This window comes from Sebastes fasciatus, chromosome 9, assembly GCF_043250625.1.
Source record: "Sebastes fasciatus isolate fSebFas1 chromosome 9, fSebFas1.pri, whole genome shotgun sequence".
Lineage (NCBI taxonomy): Eukaryota > Metazoa > Chordata > Actinopteri > Perciformes > Sebastidae > Sebastes > Sebastes fasciatus.
In genome coordinates, this window is record NC_133803.1 from 31,499,555 (window position 1) to 31,521,364 (window position 21,810).

Below are 21,810 nucleotides of genomic sequence, written 5' to 3' on the forward strand. Positions count from 1 at the left end.
AAAATACAAGTATGAACCTGAAAATGAGCACGATATGGGACCTTTAAAGGGACTGTTTGTAACTTTTTAAGCGTATAAATGCACCGGGTCGGGTTCCCATGCGCGCTCGCGTGTGGCCGTAGTCTCTCCTCCTCTACCTGCCTGCCTTCACTCACACACCGCGCGCGTTCTCGCTGTCTCGCTCCACCTCTAGACGTGAACGCGCGCTCACTCCACACTACAGAAGAATTAGTAGCTCTGAGAATATCTAGTGAATGTACAGTGGACGTTTGTGCAGAAATAACTGCTGCAGCTCCTCCAGACCAACAGAGGTTTCCCGTGTCCTGTGAAGTGACGGGGCTCCGCAGTGAGAAACGTTATCGTCTCTGGCCGGGTGCCGGTGTCTCCCTGCAGGCGCAGTCGGGAGACGATAACGTTTCTCTTCCTGCTTCAGCCCCGGCACCGACCCGCTTTTCCTGCTTCAGCCCCAGAGGCTGAGGCAGGAAAAGCCAACACTAGGATCAGCAGTGATTCATGGAGAGACCTTCGTCTGGTCAGCTAACATTACTGCCAAGCATGTGAAATATAGAGTGATATTGTGGTTTTAGCTGACGTGTGTCGCCTCACTGTATTGAGCGATGCTCGTTCATGCCTATGTAGAGCGAGCAAGTGCGAGCATGACGCTGACTTTCATTGACTTAACGGCCACAGGTGTCGCTGTTAACAAGCATTTCTGATTCTTACAAACAGTCCCTTTAAATATCGAATTTAAAATGCTGATTAGCTAGACATACTGGGCAATATGGATGCACATCTAAATAATATGTTTTAAGATGATAAAATAAAGATGTCCTGAAGCAACGGATAATAGATCTCAGAAAAAGAGGTAAATATCATGTGCGTGTCTGTGTGTCTGTGTTTCACCTTGACGGCTGTCTGCTGCAGGATGTGCAGTTCCAGGCGCGTCCTCTGCGCGGTGGAGCATTTCCTCCTCCTCCTCCTCCTGCAGCAGCAGAGAGGGATGTGTGTGCGTGTATCAGTCACAGTCAGAGTCAGGCAGCCCGGCAACACGTTCGGTCCTTCAGTCGCAATCCTGCGGCCTCATCATGGCTCTCAACATCCCCGGCGTAGCCGTTATGATGTTCTTCTACCTGCTGGTGCTCGGGATCGGAATCTGGGCCTCGTTCAAGTCCAAGAGGGAGGCCAAAAAGACCCAGGGGGATAAGACGGAGATGGCTCTGCTGGGCAACCGAGGCATCAACCTGGTGGTCGGCATCTTCACCATGACAGGCGAGTACAGAGAGCTGCAGTGGATATATAATGATATATGTAACAGGCGACAACAGAACGGGAAGTCATCTTGCTCTGCTGCATGTGCTTAGTGGAAAAAAAGAAAAAAAGAAGGCTTATTATATCAAATGCTTCATCATCATTAAGCCGATTTATTCTGATTTACATCCAGAAAAATCAAGAAGAAAATGTGCATCTATTTTTTTATGAATCCTGACATCACAATGTCAAGGCTGCTGGTGATTATATAAATAGGATTCTGGATACAATAACAGGTGGTGAAACAATAGAAACGGTTTTTAAAAAAAAACAGGATGTTAGAAATAAGCTGAGTCAATGTAAAATAAAACAAAAGAGGAAATAGGTCATTTGATTTTTTCATCCTAATGCATGTGTTACATATTGTGGCCTAGGATGATGATGATGAGGCTCAGCCTGAGCTCACATGATGAAACAACTTTCAGGATATGGAAAGTAATTGGTTATTGGATTTACAGTAAATTCCAGTTTGAATGTGATATCTCTCTTATTAAAGTTGCAGTGGACAGGCTGGTTGCTATGGAGCCCTTAAGGTGATATTTTTTTAATCTTGTATAAGATATCAGATAGATCACCTTACAGGACGCCAGAGGCCTCCGTAGATTCCTGTTCTCAGGTTACAAGACAGTAGGCAGTGAGTCAATCCTTCCTGCTTCTGCCCGGCATGTGAATCTGTTTGTGTGAACAGCTACGTGGGTCGGTGGTGGATTCATCGTGGGCACAGCGGAGGCAGTGTACAACCCCTCCATGGGACTGATCTGGGCCGTGATGCCGATCGCAGCAACCATGTGCTTCATCATCGGTGAGGTTTCATTTCAGTGTCAGTAACAGGAACAGGTAGAGCGGAGCACTTCAGGGTCACTGGTTTCATCTTGTACAGTGGCCCCATGAGGCTGTTACACTCATTACACACCACACCGGATGGATATAAATGGACTTTGTTATTCTTGGATCCTTATCATCAGCAGGGCAAAAATGTAAGGTTTGTCCTGAGGGTGGACTCTCCTTATTAGGACAACAACAGCATCTGCTATTGGTTCAAATAATTAAAAGGGACAGTGTGTAGGATTTAATGACATCTAGAGGTGTGGTTGCAGATTGCAACCTTCTCCAGTCCCCCTCCGCTCCTCCCTTTACAAGATGGTGGTAACGTGAGCTGCTGAGTGAAGAACCGTGGTAATGCTGTTGGCCTCACTCAGAGGTCATCCATACAGTAATAACACCACTCTACGTGCCCTCAAATGAAACTCAGGGGCTCAGATTTACAACATGGGAAGTCATGTTATGATATGCTTGGAGTTCAAGTCCTGAGAACACCGCTGCTAAGCAACGGCAATATTAACGTTACTGTCAGCGTATAGAAGCCTGAGAGGATAACAATTTAGCAAGCTTGGTGTGTTTTTAGTGACGGTTGTGACGTGTTTTTCAATGACGTTTTTTTAGTGACGCGTTTTTTAGTGACACTTGTGACGTGTTTTTTGGTGACTTTTTTTAGTGTCGTGTTTTTTGGTAACGTGTATTGTTAGTGACGTTTGTGACCTGTATTTTAGGAACGTTTTTTTTTAGTGACGTTTGTGACGTGTTTTCAGTGACGTTTTTTAGTGACGTTTTTTGGTGACATGTGAAGCGTTTTTAGTAACGTGTTTTATAGTAACGTGTTTTTTATTAACGTATTTTTTTATTGACGTTTGTGACGTGTTTTTTAGTGACGCTTTTGACGTGTTTTTCAGTGATGTTTTTTTAGTGATGTTTTTTGGTAACATTTGTTACGTGTTTTTTTAGTGACGTTTGTGACATGATTTTTAGTGACGTAAGAAAGTGGGTCACACAATGCAGTGAATGCAAAGGCATAATGACAGAGGAAAAGGATGAGGACATTGGGAATATCAACATTTTCCTCAGTTATATTATAAAACTACAAAGAATTACAAAATACGACTAAAATTACAATATATTCACTTATTATGCACAGAAAAATTACCTTCCATGGCCTCGTCCATTTCTGACAACGTCAACAAACACGTCACGACTCGTGAACTCGGAGCTTTCAGAAACTTTCCACTCGTGAGGTTGTGAATACGACAAGAGGGGGGCGTTTATATGACATATAGAACACGACCCCATTTGAAGGCACCATAAGGAGCAATAGAAGTCAGACGGTGGCTGGCGGTACCACGGTTTAACACTCTGCAGCTCACAGTGAGCGTGTCGGAGAACTGCGGTGGCCTTCAGGGTGACGTAAAAGAGCCAGTGTTTGGTTTGTCTGTTCTGGGCTACTGTAGAAACATGGCGGAGCAACATGGCGGACTCCGTGAAGAAGACCCGCTCCCTAAGTATATATGAAGGACTCATTCTAAGCTAACAGCTGGTTATACACTAACGAAGACATATTATATTACATTTCTGCTAATAGATCCCCTAAATGTTACACACTGTTCCTTTAAAACGACCTACCTTTACGTTTTCCTGACAAGTGACCTCTTGTGGTTGTGTGAATAATGTCCTCTCTCAGAAGCAAAGGCAGGTGCAGGACTCTGGTCGGGACCGCTTCAAATGGGGTCAAGTCTGAGTCTAAAAGACAAACAAACAGTGCAGAAATGCTGCATTATTTGCTTAAATAATGTTTATAACTGAGAAAAACATATAATTATATGGCACAATTGTACAAGGTAACTATACAAGTCTTTCCACATATTTGTGCATACAACTTCACACCTTGGGCAAGAAAGCCAAAAAAAGAAAAAAAGATAAACGCCTTTCTTGCTTTTGGCGTGTCATCTGTACGCCAAGTAGTCTGTACTGACTGTAATGTAAATGCATCCGTGTGAAAATGTTACGCTCAGAGTTAGTGACGTGGAATAAAAAGAGAGAGAGACTGCTGATGGTGGGATGGGAAGGGAGGTGGATGGGTCCAACAAACACAGGACTTTAGACCAGGAGACCGCTGTTCTTGTTGTTGAGTTATTTTGATGTTACGTTAGTGATGTTTGTGACGTGTTTTTTAGTAATGTGTTTTTTTAGTGACGATTGTGACGTGTTTTTAGTGACATTCATGACGTTTTGGAAGACATGTTGCCTGTTGACACCTAAATCTAAAAGGTTCAGGACATCTCAGACTTGTCAGCTCTACGCTGTCAGATTTGGTTGAGCTTTGCAAATTAAATGAACGTGTTGTACTACATGAAAGCATGATAGTTTTCTTATTGGACTATTTACTGTAGGCTACTGTTATCTCTGTATCTTTACTGGAGAATCCGAACTACTCTAGTGCTACTTAATGTTTACAGTATATGGATTCCCTTTCTCTGGAAATTACTGAAAGGCCTCCTGGGAAATGTAGGAAATCACTTACTAAAGTAGAAGTAGACCAGGCACGTTAAGAGAAATTGTTTTTCCCAAAACAGTACACTATAGCCCTTTGTCATACATTAACTCCTGAAAATGCATCCGAGTGTACAGTAACAACACATGAGGATGGATTTTTCTCTTGAATACGAAAACACTCAGGTTGTGTGATATCTTCATATCAGTGGAAACACAGCTTCCCTTATGTCTGGAGATTAGCAGAGAAAAACAGCATTCCTCTTCCACATGAAAGTCACATGAGAAAAAGAAAGATTTATCCTCTTATACCCTGATGAATGTACGCTGAAATCAATGTGGTTACACATTACAGTGACACAGTTTGTTTTTCACTGCGATTGTATATTCAATATGTTTGACTAATAGCCAAGGTTTTTATTGTGAAAGGGTTTTATTGTGCAGTTGGGCTTTATGAAATAAAACATAAAGAGGAAAAAGAGCAGAGGGCACCATACCACTCAGGAAATCACATATTTACAGTGTGTGTTATCTTTTAAGCTGTCATAGCTGGATCACGAGACGAGATGCATCAGCATCTGAGTGGCTCACCACTTCTGCTAAACAGTTTCCTGTGGAAACAGCTGAAACTAAAGGGGACATTTAAAGGGAATAGTAAAAGGAAATCCAATTCAAGTGTTTTACTATAAATTAGGAAGCTTATCATAAATTTAAATGTCAAAACCCATACAGCCAATGAATCTAAATCTTCCTGTTTCTCTGTCCCGTCTTTGAGGTGGCCTGTTCTTCGCCGAGCCGATGAGAAACAATAAATACGTGACCATGATGGATCCGTTCCAGATCAAATATGGAAAAGTACCGGCGGCCGCTCTGTCTCTGGCTTCACTCGTATCAGAGATTATGTGGGTAACAGGAACACTCATAGGATTAGGTAAGAGTCTCTCTATGTGTGGGTGTGATGCATCTGATACTTGTGTGTTGACCCTGGCAGCGGAGCAGCTGTTGATCGCAGCTCTTTGCCGAGGTGTTGAGTGAAACACAAGCCTTTGTCTAATTGTACGGTTGGTCTGAAATAACTCGGAGACCAAGACCTCAAATCTCACCAGTAACCTCGGGAGTGATAAGTCCGAGGTAGTCGTGCGGTAAATAAACAAACTGCGCAGAAAATCAAGTCACGTTTAAGGCATTAATCTGCTTATGTTATGTGTTTATGTAAATAGTATCTGCTAATGTTGGTATTTAATATTTAAAACCACCGCATCATTACTTCATAATTTAAGGATAATTTATCTCTCATTTCTGATGTACTTTGATGCAGGGGTGCAAAAGCCCAGACACATTGAGCCAATGTTCGGTTGTCGGACAGTTTGGGGCCGTCGCTGGGCGTTAGTCAGCCTAGTTTTTGCGGTGTCCCACTCTAGTCTGCCCCGTGTCTGAGGGTTTTCCAGCCGATTCAGCATGTTGAAGCAAGCCAAACACGACTTGTATATCCGCCGTCCTCTGTCTTCCTGTTTTCCTTTTTGAATGATGAACACAGACTACCGCCGCCTGCTGGTGTTGAGTTATTGCCTCTCAAGCAGGCGTAGAACGTACGTGCTAACCGGCCGTCAGCTGTAGTCTTTGTGGTGTGTTCGATTGCAACTTGTCGGCTAAGACAAAGGAGAAGTGAGGCGACGTAACAGTCGACCTTCATCGCCGACGTCGGCTTGGTGTGCTCGGTTGAGTATCGCCATGTTCTGTGTTACTGTATCAATTCTCAAAAACACTATAGATTTTTAAGCTAATAGTTTAGATTAAGTCAGTGAATACTGTATTTCATTTGCAAAGATGATGGTGTGTTCTTTATACTTTACTTTCCTAAAATTAGATTTAAATATCGCAATATATCGCCTTGCTTACAGTATCGCGATATATTGAATCGTAACCCCCGTATCATGATACGTATCGTATCGCCCGATTCCTGCCAATACACAGCCCTGCTTACAGTGCTCGAAGTGGAAATAAATAAGTGCCAGTACTCGTCTTATTCACATGTTGGCGGGTGTGTATCGGCCGGTATCTTATTCCTATTTATTAATTATTTCTTTAAGCATGTTATACTGTGTCAGTCATGATCAGCTGTGATTTTATTGCTATATTATTATACTTGGGCTATATGCATCTCCTATTGGAGCCTATAGTATAGTCGGGTATCATTCAGGATGCTCCTACATATTATACAGAGACACATCATGAATTTCTACAGTGAATAAAAGATATTTTGAGATACTGGGTTTGGGGCTCCTCCCTCAAGAACATTTGAAGGTTTTTGACTTAAAACTATGCAATTTTACATCATTTTGGACCATTATTATTATTATTATTATTATTAGTTAAATGATTATTTTATTATTTATCTTAGCCTTGTCTAAACATTTAATTCTTCTGGAAATGTTTGCCTTAAAAGAACAGATTCAGAAAACATATAAATAATGTTTCATTATTTATATTTGTTCACAAATAACAAAAGAAAGTTATGACAAACAGTTCACTAATTATTTTACAAAAAGGATGTGGACATTGTGTATTGATAAATTACAGCAGCGTCATACTCAACCCTCCCACCCCCGTGTTGTTCATACGGCTTATGATGCGCGGCCACAAATATGCTGGCGCTGCACTGTTATTAATCCCTCAGAGAACCTGTTACAGAGAGGGCAGAGAACAGTACCGGCAGCTTTAGAGAAATAGCTGTACGCCGATGAGTAAAATGCAGAAGTGCCGGTATTGCGTACCGGTGATTACCGGCCCATTTGGAGCACTGTCTATTTACTGATGTTTTTACCATGATGGTTGTAACGGGCCTAAATATGGTCCTAAATAATAATAACATCAAGTAAATCTTTCATCTTGCCATAAAGGATTCTGCCAAAGTAAACCGGCTTAGCAAGTTCCTGTTACATAAGAAAGCGAGTGGTGCTTATACCGTATCAGGTGAATTGATAATGAAACTATGCCATTTAAAAAGACCTGAGGGTGTGAATCTGTGTGATTTAGTTATATGCAAACAATCCTTTAGCAAACTATTTAAATAAGGATTAGATAGCCAAATCCTGTCTCGCCCATCCCGTCAAACCCAGGTTCCTTTTATGTCCTCACTCCACCTCACAAGGTAGAGCACTAATGCACCTGTGAACAAGAGTTGGTGGCTGTATATCTGTCCAAATCTCCAAAGAAAGCAGGTTTCAAGTGTTAATTCTTGAGCAAATAAACTTGTAAATTCTAAAGAGAATATATAGATTGTGACGTTATATCTCACTTTATCTTATCTTAAGGTTAGAAAATAAGTTCAGGTGACACGTCAAGGTTAGTTAAACATTGAGAGCGTTGGTGTTTTAGCGTTTTAACACGGCTGTGATGGTCAACATTAGAGTTTCACATCCTCATAAGACGGTGCAATATTTGCCAGGACCGTGCAGAGCAGCATTATAGAGCATGTTTATTATATAACAGAATAGACTGCTCAAGAAATGAGTCCTAAAACCTGGAAACGAGTCAGCGTTTTAGCACTTCCTCTTCCCTCGTCTGGAAGTCAATGTTGTTTTTTTGAATGGTGTTTAGTAGGGCTGTCAGTCGATTAAAATATTGGATCGTGATTAATTGCAAATTAATCACATATTTTTCATCTGTTCAAAATGTACCTTAAAGGGAGATTTGTTAAGTATTTCATACTCTTATCAACATGGGAGTGGACAAATATGCCGCTTTATGCAAATGTATGTATATATTTATTACTGGAAATCAGTTACCAACACAAAACAATGACAGATATTGTCCAGAAACCCTCACAGGTACTGCATTTAGCATAAAACAATATGCTCAGATCATAACATGGCAAACAGCAGCCCAACAGGCAACAACAGCTGTCAGTGTGTCAGTGTGCTGACTTGACTATGACTTGCCCCAAACTGCATGTGATTATCATAAAGTGGGCATGTCTGTAAAAGGGGAGACTCGTGGGTAACCATAGAACCCATTTACATTCACACATCTGGAGGTCAGAGGTCAAGGGACCCCTTTGAAGATGACCACGACAGTTTTTCCTCACCTAAATTTAGCCTCCTTCCCGACAAGCTAGTATGACATGGTTGGTACCAATGGATTCCTTAGGTTTTTTAGTCTCGTATGATACCAGTATCTTAAAACTGATCCCACTACAACCTCAAAATCTCAAGTTGCGTTAAAGAAATTAGTGGCGTTAAAACAAACTGCGTTAACACGTTATTATTAACTTGTAGGAGACAGAGCTGCTTCTGACTATCGTCTCTGTTTAGAATAGTAAACTGTAAACCATGCCAGTTTTTAGCCTAATTTGGAGCGTTATTTAACCTCCTTCATAACTGAGCCTGCTACAACCTAATAATCACAAGTTGTGTTAATGCGTTAAAGACATTAGTGGCATTAAAACTAATTTACATTAGTGCGTTATTATCACGTTAACTTTGACAGCCCTAGTTTATAGTTAGATATCTGAAATAAGGTCTGTGGTTAACACCAGCTGAAGAGATTTTAACTTTTTGTTCTACGATATAAAATAAGTGAATTTGGAAGCCTTTAGGCGGTTGCTAACAAATGAGACTACTAAACATCATCATGCCGACTCGACCACCTTTACAGCCTTGTTGATAATACTGTAGTTCGTTTATAACCCAACGTTAGCTTCTTACTTCTGGCGAATGCATTCACACTTCAAAAATCATAAAGTGGTGTTCATTTGTGGAGATTATATTGCTGAAAAAGGCGTGTAAGTATCATAAACGTTTGTTTACCACGGAGCTTATTTCCTGCAATAATCCACAACCCAATAAAACAATCCCATTAGTGGAGGGAACCAGGGCGATTATCACTTCCTGTTGGACCACAAAAAGACGTCATCCCTGCAGCGCTCTATATGTAGCATAACATTTAACTTCATTTAACTGTTTTAACCTTTCTTGGTTTTACTGCGCTGTACCACTAAGTCAAATTAACTTGGCGAATAAAGTGATTTTGTCTGAAATGCGTGAATGTTTATGTCACTAATGCATGTGCATTTAACAGGTGTAACTATGAGTGTGATCCTGAATTTGTCCTACACTGTGAGCATCTGGATTTCTGCTGCCGTGGCCATCACCTACACCCTGATGGGGGGTCTCTACTCGGTGGCCTACACGGACATCATTCAGCTCGTCCTCATTTTCATCAGCTTGGTGAGTTTCCTACAGGTCATGGATTTTTAAGAAAATCTCGAGGAACAGTTTAACATATTTTGCTCTGCGTATGAGACCCGTGTTGACCTCGGAGCTACTGTATAGCCAAGAGTTGTTTAGCCAAGTTTAGCATAAAGTCTGGAAAGCAGGAGGGAAACCGCTGGTCTGGCTCTGTTTAAAGTCCAGAAATAGACCCAGCAAGACCTCTAAAACTCAGTAATTGACATGTTGTGTCTCGTTTCTTTAAACAGAAATGTAAAAACAGCAATTTGTGGTTTTAACGTACTGGAACTATTTCTTAACGAACGGCATCCACCCGCCTTATACGTCTGTGGCTCTGCTCAATCTGCCTGGCATCATCATCAAGTCGTTCAGCAACTTCCTCTCAAACCACAATTTGTCTTTCTAGCATTTCTATTTGTGAAAACCAGACGCGTGATAAATTTGAAACTCAGAGCAAATCTATGATTGAGGGACGGCCTCCACGCGGCTCGCAACATGGCGACGGCTGAGCTGGCGGTCGGGACGGCGTCAAAGAACGTATATTGATAAGAAGTGAAGGTCAATTCTGTCGTCCCAGCAGCAGAGCTACGCTTCAGCCATTTTGGACTGAAAGCGACTACCAGACGCCAGTAAAACATCCGCCTACAAAGAGCCGTACAAAAGTAAAACTAAATTATTTATATTGTAATGTCATATATAATATCTCTACTGAAATGTCCAGTGTTGAACAATAAAACATTTATAAATATGCATACCATTATAACTATTTACTTATTTATTTATTAAACTTTTTGCCCGGCTGCCTCCCAGAGGAGCATAAAGTGAGAGATGGATATAAATGGAAGTTAGCACATATTTTGAGAGCGATCTCTCAAACTTTTTCATGTCAAGGATCCAAAATGGAAGAGGTTGTGTCCTGTGCTTTTTGCCCTGCGTGTTAGTAAATATCCTACAACTCCATTAAATTCTGTTGATGTCATGGTACTAGCGCTACTAGCTACTGGCCGATAGCCGGTTGTTTGGGAACAGAGACGTTAAGGTACAGGCTTACAGCATACAGCCCATGGGTGTATTATAAGATAATAAAAGAGATGAATTACAGCCAGTATATCCATTATTACAGCGAGCAGGAAGCTGGCAGAACCAGATATGTCATATGCAGGGCGGTGCATCCCGTTGGTCTGATGACCGTTCAGTATGTCGAGGAAAATAACTCTGGATTCAGCTATTAGTTCATTTTACTACTTTTAGGACATAATGATCTAAATGAGGGCTATGTAAGTATTCCTACTGGGAAGTTGATTTATATCCTCTGATTTACAGACCATTCCAAAATGGTGACAATAGAATAGATATCATTTAGTTTTACTTGTGTACGGCTCTTTGTAGGCGGATGTTTTACTGACGTACGGTAGTCACTTTCAGTCCAAAATGTCCGAAGCGTAGCTCTGCTGCTGGACGCTGATGTTGCAATGGAATGAACAATTGAATTTCAATTTTTAGCAATATACGTTCTTTGTGTGAATATTGGTCTGTCTGTATAAGTTAAAGCGTAGTCAACCCCCTGTGTTGCAGATACAGTAAATAAACATCTCTTTGGGTGAACTGAGCGAAGAATAAAATGTAGTTTTGAGATGAACTTTAATGAACACATATCGTCTTTGTGAGCTGAACTTTGCTGTTGTTTCTCAGTGGCTGTGCGTTCCCTTCGCTCTGATGGGCCCCGCTGTGTTGGACATCACTGAGACGGCCTACAACTCCACCTTCCAGTCTCCGTGGGTCGGTACTCTGGAGGCGGACCGAGCCTGGAGGTGGATCGATAACTTTCTGCTGCTGGTGAGACTGGAAGGTTTTCTCATGAAAGATTCACTGGTGTGTTAAAGGTGACGCTGATTTAAGGTGAAGGATGTCCTCTGCCTCGCTGTTTGGGCAGCGTATCAAGTTTCAGATTGGACTGGAGCGGATCCAAAATATGCTTCTTTTTTTTTGCGCAGATTATATCTTCTTTCTTTCAATAGACCGTGATCTGTCTTGTGCAATGAAGTGCTCTGCAGGCGTTACACAAACACTCTCCTTAAGTTTCATCTTTGCATGTGAATTCCTCCACTTGAGGTACTTTTACAGCTAGCTAACGTTTTCTAAATCTACACTGCGCTGAGGTCTGCTGTTTGGTCATGACACTCATCATGTATAAAGAGATCTAGCTACATCTGTTAATAAGCTTGGGAGGAGGAGACTTTATCTCCCAGCAGTCCTGAGAGCTCTTCAGGAGGTGGAGGTTTAGAGGTGGAGGTTTAGAGGTGGAGGTTTAGAGGTTGAGGTTTAGAGGTTGCGGTTTAGAGGGTGAGGTAGGGATGATCGAGCTTTGTGCCTCTTGTGTTTTATTACATTCAGGTCATTCGTTTCGCTAAAAGATTATTTTCCAGTTTTGAGGGGATTTCCAGTTTCCTCAAACACTCTTCTGTTCACCCGAATCACCAAAATATGTTGTCTGTTGTTTCCTGGTTTACTTTTCTAAACAGAGACGACAGCCAGAAGCAGCTCTGTCTCCTACAACTTAATAATAACAACGTGTTAACGCAAATTTGTTTTAACGCCACTAATTTCTTTAACGCATTAACGCAACTTGAGATTTTGAGGTTGTAGTGGGATCAGTTTTTAAGATACTGGTATTACACAAGACTAAAAAACCTAAGGAATCCATTGGTACCAACCATGTCATACTAGCTTGTCGGGAAGGAGGCTAAATTTAGGCGAGGAAAAGCTGTCGTGGCCATTTTCAAAGGGGTCCCTTGACCTCTGACCTCCAGATATGTGACTGAAAATGGGTTCTATGGGTACCCACGAGTCTCCCCTTTACAGACATGCCCACTTCATGATGATCACATGCAGTTTGGGGTCAAGTCAGCACACTGACACACTGACAGCTGTTGTTGCCTGTTGGGCTGCAGTTGACATGTTATGATTGGAGCATATTGTTTTATGCTAAATGCAGTACCTGTGAGGGTTTCTGGACAATATCTGTCATAGTTTTGTGTTGTTAATTGATTTCCAATAATGAATATATACATACATTTTGCATAAAGCAGCATTTTGCCCACTCCCATGTTGATAAGAGTGTTAAATACTTGACAAATCTCCCTTTAAGGTGCAAAGGTGCGATTAACTATTTTAATCGATTGACAGCCCCATACAACGAAAATGCCAAAATTTAGTGTACGTTTGGAGCTTCATTTAACCTCCTTCACGTCAAGCTACTGTGACATTGTTGGTACCAATGGATTCTTTAGGTTTTATAGCTTCATATGATACCAGGATCTTCACTCTCACTTTAAAACTGAGCCCCTTACAACCTCAAAATCACAAGTTGCATTAGAGAAATTAGTGGCGTTAAAACAAATTTGCATTATAGCGCGTTAACTTTGACAGCTCTAGTCTTTTGTCTTGTTTCAATTTACAACATCAACAACGTGTTTAAAAACTTTGACCGTCATCTGGGAGAAATTACGTTTTCCTCCAAATGTAGTTGAGAACAGTTTAGTTGTATGGGAACCTAATTTTGTAGGAGACAGGGTTGCCAGAAGTGACACATAAATATAGATGAGGACACGAGATAATAAAACCTTTGAACGACTGATACCCTGCTGCTGTGATACAACAGACTCTGAGACTCTCCATCCGTTTGTCCTCCATCTCTCAAAGGGTTTGGGGAACTTGGGCCTGCAGAACTTCCACCAGAGGACGCTGTCCGCGGCCTCCTCGTCTACAGCCAAGATCACCTGCTTCGCCGCTGCTTTCATCGTTCCCACGCTCGGCATCCCTCCCATACTCCTCGGGGCGGCGGCTGCATCAACAAGTACGGTTCAGGAACAGAGAATACAACTGTTTAAACTCGACACGACACGACACGACACGACACGACACGACACGACACACTTCATTGTCCCTTTGGGGAAATTTGTCTCGTCACATGTAAACAGAGAAACACATACCAATGTAAACCACAAACAACATATATTGCACAAGACCTGCATAAAAACAACATATAAAAGAGATAAAGATAAGAACACCATGACACTATTGCACAACCCTACAGCCTCAAGAAGCATTATTTAACATTTTAAAAAGAAAATTAGAAAAGACATGGATAACACCAACGTGTTTCGACTAAAGAAGACTTACTTCCTTTTCTGTTTTTTAGCTTACTTTACCTTTTTCATTTTACTTATCTTATTTACTCATTTTACTAAATGTATCTTATTTAATTATTATATTAGGCACTCGTGCTAGAAATAGTATTTTTTTATTTTATACACTTTTATACACAATCTCTGGCACAATAATTAATTAATTAATTAATAAAGTTCTATCTTATCTTCTTTACTTGTTGAGTTGAAACACACACACACTCTGAAGACTTGTTGTTGTCCCTTTTTTTTTTTTTTGACTACTTGCACCTGTTTTTTTAATTCAACATTTCCGAGTTTCCTGACCCAATGCAGCACTCCCAATGTTTTCTTCCTTATCCAATTTTAATTTGACACTTTACATTAGCTAAAAAACACGTCAACCTTCACTTTTACCGTGTGACCGACTCCGTTTAGTTTCTTTTAACGATTATTTTCACTGTCAATTAATCTGTTGATTATTTTCTCGGTTAATCGATTCGTTTTTTGGTCTATAAAATGTGGATCAGTTTCTCCCAAAGCCCAAGATGACGTCCTGAAGTGTCTCAAAGATATTCAGTTTACTGTCATGGAGGAGTAAAGAAAACAGAAAATATTCACATTTAACAAGTTGGAATCATAGAATTTTTTTTTCCTCAAACTGAATAATCCTTTAATAGTTGACAACAACTCGATTAAGTGTTGCAGCTCTATTTCATTACGCAATTAAAGTCTGAAGAGAATGAAATGTATTAAAATAACAACTAAACTGAATCACATTAAACGTTGTGCCGAGTAGGGTGTAAGATTTCAGATTTGCTAAACGATACTGAATCTTTAGTCTCATCTAAATCTAAACAACAGAATTAGATTCAGGAAAATATTAAGCGTCTCAGTTTCACTCAGATTTAAATAAAAAAGGAGGATTTACCTTGAATAATAAATTTTTTAACTCTTGTTTGTGTTTCTTCTCTTTCCACTCGTCTCAGACTGGAACTTGACTTCTTATGGTTCTCCATCTCCGTATGAGCGCGGGGAAGCGGGACTCGTCCTGCCCATCGTCCTGCAGCACCTCACCCCAACCTACATCTCCATCATCGGCATCGGGGCGGTGGCCGCCGCTGTGATGTCATCCACCGACTCCGCCTTACTGTCTGCAGCCTCCATCTTCACCGCCAACATCTATAGGAACATCATAAGGCCACAGGTGAGGAAGAAGATCCAATCAGACTCTTTCACATTAAAGACAGAGTATAGATTTAACAATGTGTGTGCTGAACTATGTACTATCTACTTGCTATCTACTAGGGGTAAATCAATTTACCTACTGTATCATCTTTTATTGTTGTAGTCTGAGTAACTTGACGTCATATCCGTTCCGTATCCGTCAACCAAAACAAACCGCAGCGAGCCGAAACAACAAAGTAGAAAACGTTGGAGGGTCCGCGTGGATACGACCTGCACCCTCACATGTTAAATCCAGCGTGGTAAACACTACACATCCAGTAAAGGATGGAAACACTTTGTTTTTCACACATTGACAGGAAAAGCAGAGCTAGACATCACATGCTAACTCTGTCACGGACAGGAAACGATATCGTATCGCGGTAACGTGGCGGTCGAGCCGGCCGTCGCTCTCGTCTCCGTGGTCAAATGGGCCGACGCTACAACTGTAGAGCACCCACATACATTTATGTTAAATACATTGAAACGGCCTCGATGGAGCTGACCATGGATGGATAAAGAGAACGGAGCTGACGGGAGAGCTAGAGACCACCTTGGAGAAGTTAGCGGAAGTATACACGTGGGACTGCGTCCTGTTTTCAAAATAAGGTGTTAAAAAAGGGAACTGTATATACAGAATACATATATGGACATAAGATTGATTGGATTATATTCACCAGAAGTATAAAACATCACATGTCCCTTATAAATTAAAAATAAAATACCACTTATTTGTGAGGGAAAAAAATAAATTCCTGACAAGGGATGATATATTTGACTTCAGGACATCTCTGACTACATACAGGCTGAAAATCAAACATTTTTACTCTATTAATTTAGAGATTTCCCAAAGTAAAAGTCCCCAGAAGCAGGGTCTGAAATGAACTTTTTTTTCACTTCCTGCCACTGTGGCAGGTAAGTATTTTTTTTTGTCTGCCACTCAGAAATTGTATCCGCCACTTTTGAAATCTGTGCATTAAATGAAGGAATAACATTTTAGATCTGATGTCATTCAATGCTTGATATATTTTACATAGAAAACATTATATACATGTTAAATTACAGTGTTTGAATTACATCGTAGCTTACGGGAGCCCTATTTTTTGGGGGTGCGAGGGTACTGTTCACAGTACTGTACTTTGTTATTGTCATCTATATTGGTTATTTGCATAAAAACACACAATTCAAATGATTATGATTATTTAAATATTTGCTTTGATGTATTATAATCTGTTTAGTGTTGGAATGTTACACAGGCCATGATTCCTTCTCTAATATCTATTTTATATTTCTGTCAAATCATCCCCTTCAAACAACTGGATTTATTTAAGTTTCTCGCCAAAAATTAAATTTTACGAGATTACTTTTGAATACATCATGGTAACGTTATAATTTACCTTCGCCCGATAGTCATTTTTACTGAACAGAGCATGAACGCAACATAATATAACTCTACGAAACCTCCGTTAACGTTAGTATCTCCGTTATTTAACCAAGCAGGTCTGTGCTGCCCACCGGCTGCTAACAGGTAGCGTTACTAACTCTCTTCCTGCTGATTTCAACAAGATTTATTGTTCACAGTGCAGCTTTATCAGGGAAAAATAGGTTGCTTCCTCTCAGTTTTAGTATTAGTAGTTTTGAGCACTTTATTTCCTCTCCACCTTGGCTCCGGTCCCAAACAAACTGAAACATAATACAGCATGCGTATGAGTCATTGTGCAGCATAACTGTTGGAAAGTATTGAGGAAGGCATTAGATGCTAAGGAATCAGACAACTAGGAACCGATTCTCTATTCCCATCTCTAGCGTTTTCCCTGCCTGCCAAAGTGGCGGATGTCCTGACGATTTTACCTGCTACTGCTAAAATCGCAATACATATCTAATTGGCACCCAAGTATCATGATAGTATTGAATCAGGAGATAGGTGAATCGTCCCAGCCCTACTACTTACCGGGCATCAGAAGAAGACTCTGACAGTTGTTTTGGTTCCTCCAGGCGTCGGAGCAGGAGATCCAGTGGGTGATCAAGATCTCGGTGGTGGTGGTGGGCCTGGCCGGAACGTCTCTCACCTTCCTGGACAACAGCGTCCTGATGATCTGGATGCTTCGATCCGACCTCACCTACACCCTCATGCTGCCGCAGCTCGTCTGCGTGCTCTTCTTCAAAATCTCCAACGGCTACGGCGCCGTCCTGGGCTGCGTGGTGGGCGTGGTGCTGCGTGTTTTGTGCGGGGAGCCCTTGCTCGGGATACCGACCATTCTCAAATTCCCAGGATGCACCCTGGTCAATGGCGTTTACGTCCAGCACTCCCCGATCAGGACCATCTGCATGCTGTCTGCTTTGGGGGCCATCTTGTTGTTCTCCTACCTGGCGTCTCTGCTCTTCAACAGAGACGTGATTCCTGAGAAATGGGACTTTTTTAATGTGAAGGCTCAGTACTCGATACAACCACAAGCTGACGTCAAATCCGAAACTAAGGACGAGAGCCTCAAAGAACAAAATGAGAACAATGAAGTATGTGAACCGATGTTAGAATCAACATGTTAAGTAAGAAACCTCATTTAAAATGCATTTTTATACATTTTACATCAGTAAGGACTGGTTTAAGAACACATGTATGTAATGTGTAATGACATAATTTTAACAGTACAATATATTTTGAATTTTTGTATACTTTTATATACAGCATAAATGGGAAAGACACATCACACCTATGCTCTTTGTTATTATAAGAGCGTAGCATTTTATTTACATTTTGTTTTCTTTGATGATTGTAAGACGATAAACCCCTGGGCACAAATGTAAAACATGTAAAACGCCCTCCCCCCCCGATCCCCTTCACCAGGAACGCAACGTTCCTTATGTAACCATACGTACCTCATGCAACGGTTCGAATGATATCTTACGGAAAGTTATTTTAGTTTTTTTTGTGCGTTTTCGTACGAATGTCCAGCAACACGTGTCCATTTCTGTTCGGTACATGCATACAGTCTTTTCAAAATAAGCTTGGCGTTACGTGAAGCTACGGAAGTTATATGACAAATAAATCAACGTTAGGGTTAAAAAAAAAAATACGGAAGTGACGTTACTTAAGTACGGAAGTTGCGTGACAAATAAGTCAACGTTGGGGTTAAAAAAAAAACTACAGAAGTGGTGTTACTAAAGTACGGAAGTTCCGTGAAAAATAAATCAACGTTAGGGTAAAAAACAACAACAACGGAAGTGGCGTTACTTAAGTACAGAAGTTGCGTGACAGATAAAGCAACGTTGACTTCTGGTGTCACACGGGACATTAACAGCGGTCTCCTGGTGAATGTCTGGTGATTTTTGACCCGACCTCCTCCCGACACGGCGTTTGTCGCTCTTTGCACCTCCTGGTTCACATGGATTAAATACACATTGATTTGGTGGGATGTATGTGAATTACAGTGCATTACTCTCTGTAGGTATAGCTGTGAACATCCTGGACCATAAGTGCTGCTGTTGACGGAACTGATGGAGATGAAGGAGGGCTGTTTAAGCCCTTATCAACGCTCTCCCACATATCCACAATACTAATCGTTGCAGAGTTTTATAGGAAACCATTTAAAGGAAACCTGCGGTGAAGGTCATAATCTTCTGAAAGCAGAGCTGCGCAGCTGTCAAACGTACTAACTTTGATGTGGGCTTACTGTACCCTCGGTATGCACGCTGCATGTTGGAGGAAATTATCAAAACTACAATGAAATATCAGATCGGACTCAATATTAAAAAGACTCAGATCAGGAGCAAAAAGAAAACACGGATAAGACGTCCCTGCATTTTGACGGAGCTCTTTGGATTTCCAAAGACAAATATTAATAAAAGTCACTTTATACGGAGGCTCGCTGGCCCCTCCGGGCCTCTGGACTTGTGCCTGCTGGGCTCATGAGATAATCCCTGCATGCTTTAAAAGGTAATTTTATATTTGATCGCACACCATTCTTCTTCTGGTCTAAACCCTGGTTTTATGGCAGGCCTTAGCATTTAAACACAATGGCTGTCGACAGTAAAGCATTGTTAATGTTGAAACCGAGGCGTGACCCGTGGTTAATACTGCCAACATACAGAGAAACCAGCAGGGCTGCTTTAACAACCCAGCGAGGCCGACGGATTTAATTACGGTGTTCTCAGGGCCGAGCAAAAACACATTATACGGAAGCTTCAGTGACCTATAATCACTCACTTTAAAATAAGCCCGTCCTTCTCATGCCCATTATTTTTCCTTTTACACATTATCGTTTTTAATTGTCTTGAAATATGATTTCAGGTTTTTGTTCAGGCTGTGAAACAACAACACCCACAATGTGACTCGTCTTTTATCACTTTAATCACTTCTGATGTTTTGAACACTATATAGCAGAAAGATCAAACATGAAAAAGCAACCAAAATGTCTTAAATATTAAAGGGAAGTTCTGGTATTTGTTAAACGGGGGAGGAAGAAGATCTCTTCTATACATTTAAATTAACCACAAATCAGGGGACGACTTGCATGCTCCCTGTTTTGATGTATTTTAGGATGCCTTCTGTAACACATTGGTCAGGGACGACAGATTCAAAAACAGCCTTTAGGCTAATTCTGGCATTTTTATACCATGTGTATTTATTAATTTGGACTGTCCCTTCTCAAATAAACTACTTTCTTTCATAAAAGGCTTGTGCTCCTATTGGTCAATGGATAAGACCTCGGTTAACAAATACTGGGATTTCCCTTTAAGCACTTGGAAACATTGTAGGTGTGCTTACACTATCCACTGAAAAAACAGTTGACTATTGAAGTTTGAAGTAATTAAGACTAATATATGTTTAAAAAAAATGAAAACCTGTATGGATATGTAGCCAAACATGGATATAATGAGTCTTGGAATTAAAGCCTTTACTTGTTGAAGTCCACGCGACTCAATCTGACTCCACGTGTGTCCTACGAGCTTATGATGACACACTAAAATAACCACCCTCTGCTTGATAACTCTACATGGGACTGCGTGGCATGCCGGGGCTGTGACAGATGTCCGGACAGACGGCTGCCCCTCCAACCCCCAACCCCCAACCCCCAACCCCCCAATCCCTCAACCCATCCCTCCTCCCTGATGTCCATGTCAATCCAAGTCCAGTAACAATATATCAGTGTTGGTATTATACGAGATGACATCTTGCTCCTGACTGACTTTGTGTGTGCCAACAGCTCTGGTGGAACAATCGTCCCACAGGACAGAGACGGAGATAAAGGTCTTCTATAATAAGACCACGGCAGCAAGTGTTGCTGTCAAGAGGACGGCTGCTTCCTGTGCCCTTTGTTTGACGGTTGAGATGGTGATGAGGTTCAGAGTGGAAGTAACAAGGGGGGGTTAAAGTGTAGAGATTGATTTTAGGGCTGTCAAAGTTAATGCAAATTCGTTTTAATGTCACTAATTTCTTTTAACGCGTGGCAGTTAAAGTGGCAGTAGGCAGTATATATTTTTGGCATCATCGGGCAAAAATTCCATAATAACCTTTCAGCATATTGTTATTCAAGTGTTCTGAGAGAGAACTAGACTTCTGTACCTCCTCATGGCTCTGTTTTCAGGCTTTAATAAATCTAGCTCATGACGGGAGACTTTGACCAGTCACAGGTCATTTCAGAGAGAGAGAGAGCGTTCCTATTGGCTGAAGTCCGGTCATGTGACTGGAACTTGGCGTTCCTTCACCAGATTTCACAATGGCTGCTGGGTCACAAACGTTCTCATTTTACAGCTAAACCGTGCACTACAAGATGATTCTGAAAACATCTGAGGAGAGAAATATGCATTACAGTAACATAATATTGATTCATATGATCATGATCAACATGATCAGCGCTGCCTAGTTTGACTGTTTAGTCGGAGTTCATGAGGGATTGACAGCCGGCTCTCATAGACGGCAGCTGGACAGAATGAAAATGGGTTCTATGGGTAATAATAATAATAATAATAATAATAATAAATTCATAAATATTATTTTATGATGAGTTTGTGTTATATGAAATAATTCGTTTATAAATTATATATTATATCATAGCTGATACGACAATAAAAATTACATTCTGATTACATTATTACACTATTATCAGTTTATTGTTGCACACATTATAAGATTTATATACTATATTAAATATTTGTAAGTAATTACCAAATGATTTGCAAACCTTTAAGAAATCGTTTATAAAAAAACATCTATAAACATTACATACAATAAAAAACAATTATTAACCATTGACAAAGTATTAACTATCTAAATAATGTTTATAGATGCTTTACAAAGTATTTATTAACATTTAACAAGGTATTATTATCATCAGTTGTAACTTTATAATATCAAATCAAATCAAATCAATTTATTTTTGTATAGCGTCAAATCACAACAGAAGTTATCTCAAGACGCTTTATATATAGAGCAGGTCTATGACCGTACACCATAGTTTAGAGACCCAACAGGATCAACCAAGCGCACTGTGGCCAGGAAAACCTCCCCGATTACTGGGAAGAAACCTGGAGCAGAACCGGGCGCAGGGCGGGCGGCCATC

The 21,810-nt window shown here is 40.8% G+C and overlaps 1 protein-coding gene across 1 annotated transcript; it reads left to right on the forward strand.

The window, feature by feature from the left end:
- The first annotated feature begins 939 nt into the window (after positions 1-939).
- Positions 940-20,172, forward strand: LOC141774553 (high-affinity choline transporter 1-like). The gene is made up of 8 exons (XM_074647304.1): positions 940-1,269; positions 1,997-2,110; positions 5,405-5,560; positions 9,709-9,857; positions 11,553-11,696; positions 13,563-13,716; positions 15,016-15,233; positions 17,246-20,172. The coding sequence occupies exons 1-8, from the start codon at positions 1,086-1,088 to the stop codon at positions 17,795-17,797; spliced, it is 1,671 nt and encodes a 556-aa protein (XP_074503405.1). The 5' UTR covers positions 940-1,085; the 3' UTR covers positions 17,798-20,172.
- Positions 20,173-21,810: the final 1,638 nt, after the last annotated feature.